The following is a 4796-nucleotide window of genomic DNA, read 5'->3' as shown; positions in this document are numbered from 1 at the left end:
CTCATGTCAAAGGAGCCAAGTCAGGATCTCAAAATGCAGTGAGGTTTGAGTCCCTATGCCTAGCCAGCTTCTTCCCTGAGGCAGCTCTGGCGGGTGGGCCATGGGGCAGAGCTCATAAGATCATCCGATGACGAGGATGGGCTTCCCCCTCCCTGGTTATTCGCGGGGGTCTGTACCTGGAGCTGGAGTCACTGCCGCTCTGCACTGCTGGATCGTCGGTGACATTAAAGAGCCCCGTCCAATTGGCCAGCTGGTCGCCACTCTGCCAACCGAACTGGAGGCCTCTGGCAAGAGAACGAGGCAGTCGGTACTCATGCTCATGTGCTGGGTTAAGCCTGTCTACCAGAGAGCCACATTCTGTCATTGTTCTGAGTGACACATGGCCTTGATCACAAACTTAGTGGGGACAAGGGTGATGTCCAACCATGAGGAGGACGACAATAAAGCTTTGCAGTGTTCTCTGCTTGTTGACACCCATCCCCTCATTTCGCCGTTACCAGCAGAGCTGAGGTTACACACTGTACATGGGGAAACTGAGGTTTAGCTGGATGAAGGTCACAGCGTCCTCCTACCTCCCATGTGGTATGTCCCTCAGTTCCCGCCTCTAGCAACTTATTCCAGAAGAGCTCTCACTCGCCAGCACTGTGCCGTCCTCAGAGGCCAGACATACCGCAAAGCTTTTAATGAAACCTTGTTTTCCAACGCAGAAGGGCACTCCTCCTAGTTTAAGATGATGGACTCGACACACATGGTTATCTCCGATCCCTCCCCAAACCAGGCTGAAATGACAGCAAAGGAATAAATAAGGACATGAGCTGGGAGACGGAGATAGAAGGCGGCAAGAGACAGCATTTGGGGAGATGAAAAGCAGGTGGGTAATTGCCTTAGACCAGAGAGAGTGGAATCTTGACTGTCTGTAAGAAGCAAATCTGTTTAATGTAGGAAGGAGGCAAGAGAACTAAAAGTTAAATCAAGCTATATTCAGAGACTGCAAAATGCTGATCAGCCCTGCAGCCACAGCACAAGAGGAAATCGGCAGAACAAAGGCTGATTTCTGCTGGGATTGCTAGCACACACACTGTGCAGGGAAAACAGGAAAACAGAGTCTTTAAGTCGTGCCCCACACAAAACAAAATCATTCGTTCCCTATGGCTAAAACCAAGGGGAACCTATAGATCAAAGTCTGGGAATGGCCAGCCGGTCTTCCATGCTACATACTCTATCCTTTCACACGGCATACCCATACCATCAAAGGAAAATGGGCAAACGAAGTCTTTAAACAGTAATTCATAGCAACTAAGAGTGATATATAAACTGAATTCCTCTAACACTTGGGATCCCTGACAGCGTCTTTTTCTCTGTCCTTCCTACTGTCTCTGTCTCTCTCTCTCTGTTCTCTGAGTCTCTCTCAGGCTGAAAGGAGACCACACTCTACAGAATGGTATCCTTTCCCTAATCTACTTTCCTTTCGACTCTAATTCTAGCGTGCATTTGAATTCTCTCCTGCGCTCAGTCCAGACCGCTCTCTCTGGGTGCAGGCCCGCTCGGGGAATTTGCCCTGTTCTGCATCATATTTACCACACACAACTCACTTTCCCTGAACAACTCATCATCTCCACGCTCCTGGGCCCATTTAGACTGTTCCAGACCCCGTCTAAAACATCCAATAAAAACCCAATATGGGGAGCGATGTCAGGCCTCTGGGGTCCGGACAGAGAATGAGTGGAGCGGAGGCAGCAGAAACTAAGGTGTATGTTCTGCCTGCCGGGGTGGGTGCCCTGAGCTCCAACCCACTGCTGCCATATGGGAAGATAGGCGCCTACAACAAAATGCCACTTTGTTCATTTTTCCAAGAGATGTTGGATATCCAGACTTTTAATTTCCCAGAGTTTAAATGCCGGCTGTTAATTTAAACCTGAAACACCACGAAGACCAATTACTCCATGCTGCAGGCTGCGTGCAGCCCGGAGACCCCCCCCCCGCCAACTGGCAGCCCCCTACTTATATCATCTTGCTCCATCCTGACCCTGGTCCTGAGAGGGAGACAGAATGGGCCTCATCCGTCACAGCTGAAGAAACTGAGGTAGATTGTGGGAAGCGACCCCTCAGCCGGCTGGTAGCAACTCGAGGCCTGGAACCCAGGAGTCCTGACTCTCAGTTCAGCCCTTTTGTCAGCAGAGTTCTGGCTCCCGTCCCAGGAGTCAGCTGCACACAGCACATCTAGAGGTCAGCTTGGGGGCCGAGTCAGCCACCCTCGGCCTTCTGCCTGGTGCACCAGAGACATGCTCACCATCACAAAAGGCACCCGCAGAGGGAGCCCAGGTGAGCGCATTCAGGAACCCTGCTTGTAACCACCCCTTTCCCTCCCACTCGACCAAGCATATAATAGGAATGCAAATGACTGCGCTATTATTACAAGCATAACCTTGAGTCGGCCCCATTTGAAAAAAATAATGAAAGAAAAAAGTCATTCACAAAACATCAGCTCCTAACTTTCCCAGGAGGATAATTGACTGCATTATTCATTTGTATTTCCTCTCCCCCATTCCTGAGAAGGTAGCTTGGCTGTTTTTCCCTCTTACTTTAGGACCATGTGTGTTGTGGGGGCTGAAAGAAATTGTGCTACGCCATCTTGGAAGGAGGAGGGGGCCTTCGGACCTGGGGAGGGGTGGGTGGAGGAAGAGGTGAGACCACAGCTGAATGGAAAATTTCTCAGGTCTGCGAAGCCCACTCTGCTTTGGTAGTTTGAGGTTCCCTCGCCATGTCTCCCTCTAAATGGACAGCAGGGGTTCAGAAAGACCCCCACTTAGGGCACCTCAGGAGGCTGGACCTAGGGCTCTAGAAGTCTCCGAGAGAGCAGTGAGCTGACTGGCTGAGGCCCGATTGGTCCGGGGAGACCCACCCAATCTTCTCCACAGAAGCCTCCGCGACCTTCACACGACCCTAGGAGGTGGGGGTGGAGGGGAGGTGCCTCCATAATGATAGACTTAAATTTTCCACCAACTGATGGATAAGGTTTAGTCTTTCTCTCAATCAAGAGACAATGAGGCAATGAGCTACTTCTTTCACACCAAACTTGTGAAATAAAATGTACAAACATTCTTCTTTTATTAATCAGTAAATCACTTGGAGGGTACCACACAGCTGACCGAGGATACCCCTTTTTTATCGATTCATGCTATTTTTATTATATACATACATATCAAATATTATATTATTCTATTTTTATCAAACAGCCATGCCAGGCTGGGTGCTGGGATTCAATAATGAACAACTAACAAAGGTTCTGTCCCAACGACACTTAATTTCTCCTAGAGGGAGACAGATATATCAACAATAAATGTATCAGCGACACAATATGTAAGGGATTAGATGATGAAAAATGCTGTGGAAAAGAGAAAGGTAGGCAAGAAGGGTAAGGAGCTTGGAGTGGGTGAGGGGTGCTATTCCACACAGGGTGGTCTTCTCCCTGAGAAGGTGACATCCAAGCCGGACAGGAAGTGGGTGATGAGGGAGCAGGTGGATTTTAAGGAAGAATGCTCCAGAAGAGAACTTGTGCCTGCAGTGGCCCTGGCATGAGTATGATGGCTCATTCTGGGGCTAGCAGGATGGTCTGTGCAGACAGGGCTGAGTGAGCCAGCGGCAGGTGGCAGGAAATGTGGCATCAGTTCAGAGAAGCAGTGTTGCCTTTCTATGGTCCCTCAAAGCCATCCAAGAGGGAGCTGGGCGCCCTGTCAGCTTCTGAGGAGCAAAGTCCTCAGCTGGGGCACCCTAGGAGTCTGTGAGGTGCACCCCCAGAGTCCGTGAGGGCAAGACCTTTCCAGATTGTCCTCCACCTCCTCCCACAGTCCTCTTCCCTCCCCAGGTCCACATAAGGAGCTGGGTGGGTGGTCAGGAGAGGCCTCTCAGAGAAGGTGCTGGGACCTTTCCACTCAGATCAAAGCGGAAATGCCTGCCAGCTGAGAAGCCTTTTCAGCTGGATGAATGGGCATAATAATCAGGTCCCACGTTCTCGCTTCCTATCCTCACTCCTGACTCACTAGTGACTCACATTCTTTATCTGTGAAGCGCCAGAAGGTAACACGCCCCCCAGAAAAACCTCAGAGGAAAAAGAAAGTGGGTTCTTTCCCCAAGGTTTGCCTGTGGGGGTCTTTCATTGGGGCAACAGAAAAGATGCTGCAGGTGGAACATCCTGAGGGAAGAGAGGAATGGGGGGCATTCCCCAAGCTGGCCGCTCACTCCCAGAGGAGAGAGAAGGACACTGGTAGAGCAAATGGCAGGCACTGGAGTGGGTGGGGGATCCACGGGTGGCAGAGAGCTGGCCTCTTAGAGAACCCCCAGGCCTGGGACCTAGGGTGCAGTGAGCAGCTGGAACCTCCTGAAATTTAAGGCTGTCCATGATTCTACAAAGGCCTATGACTAAGAAGCAGCTGGGGCAGGACCCGGGGGAGTTCAGGTGCTGGCATTGCCAAGCCAGGGGCAGTGGGGTGCACTCGGGGCACCCAGCCCTGGGAGGAGTCCAGAGAGAGAAACCAGACAAGCTCCTAACACAGCTCTGACCACCTGGATGTCCCCAGCCTCTGCACGGAAGAGAAGCCTATCCCACCCTCCATCTCCACCTCACCCAGCCCCCACCCCCGCCAGGCCAATCTCTAAACAACCCTGCTCCCTGGCCTGAGTTCCAGACCTTTACTGCCTGCCCAATCTCCCCTGGGGCCAGATCCACCTGAGTGGGCACCCCAGGCCATCACATAATGTCAGGCCCCTTCCAGCTACCCTTTGATACATATTTGGTC

General features: G+C 51.5%; 1 protein-coding gene across 5 annotated transcripts in view; it reads right to left on the bottom strand.

The window, feature by feature from the left end:
- Positions 1–4796, bottom strand: part of ST8SIA5 (ST8 alpha-N-acetyl-neuraminide alpha-2,8-sialyltransferase 5) — a 46436-nt gene that overhangs the window by 35421 nt on the left and 6219 nt on the right. Inside the window, exon 2 of one of the 5 annotated variants that reach the window (XM_011361082.2) lies at positions 177–284. The exons of 3 other annotated variants lie outside the window; for them this stretch is intronic. In XM_011361082.2, the coding sequence (XP_011359384.1) occupies positions 177–284 (108 nt within the window). Of the gene's footprint in view, positions 1–176; positions 285–4796 lie in introns of those variants that run through there. One more of the 5 variants, XM_023531353.1, reaches the window with a different exon arrangement.

The sequence above is a fragment of the Pteropus vampyrus genome, unplaced genomic scaffold (assembly GCF_000151845.1).
Source record: "Pteropus vampyrus isolate Shadow unplaced genomic scaffold, Pvam_2.0 Scaffold3, whole genome shotgun sequence".
Lineage (NCBI taxonomy): Eukaryota > Metazoa > Chordata > Mammalia > Chiroptera > Pteropodidae > Pteropus > Pteropus vampyrus.
Note: the sequence above shows the minus strand (reverse complement) of the source record. Positions and strands in the feature narration are given on the sequence as shown.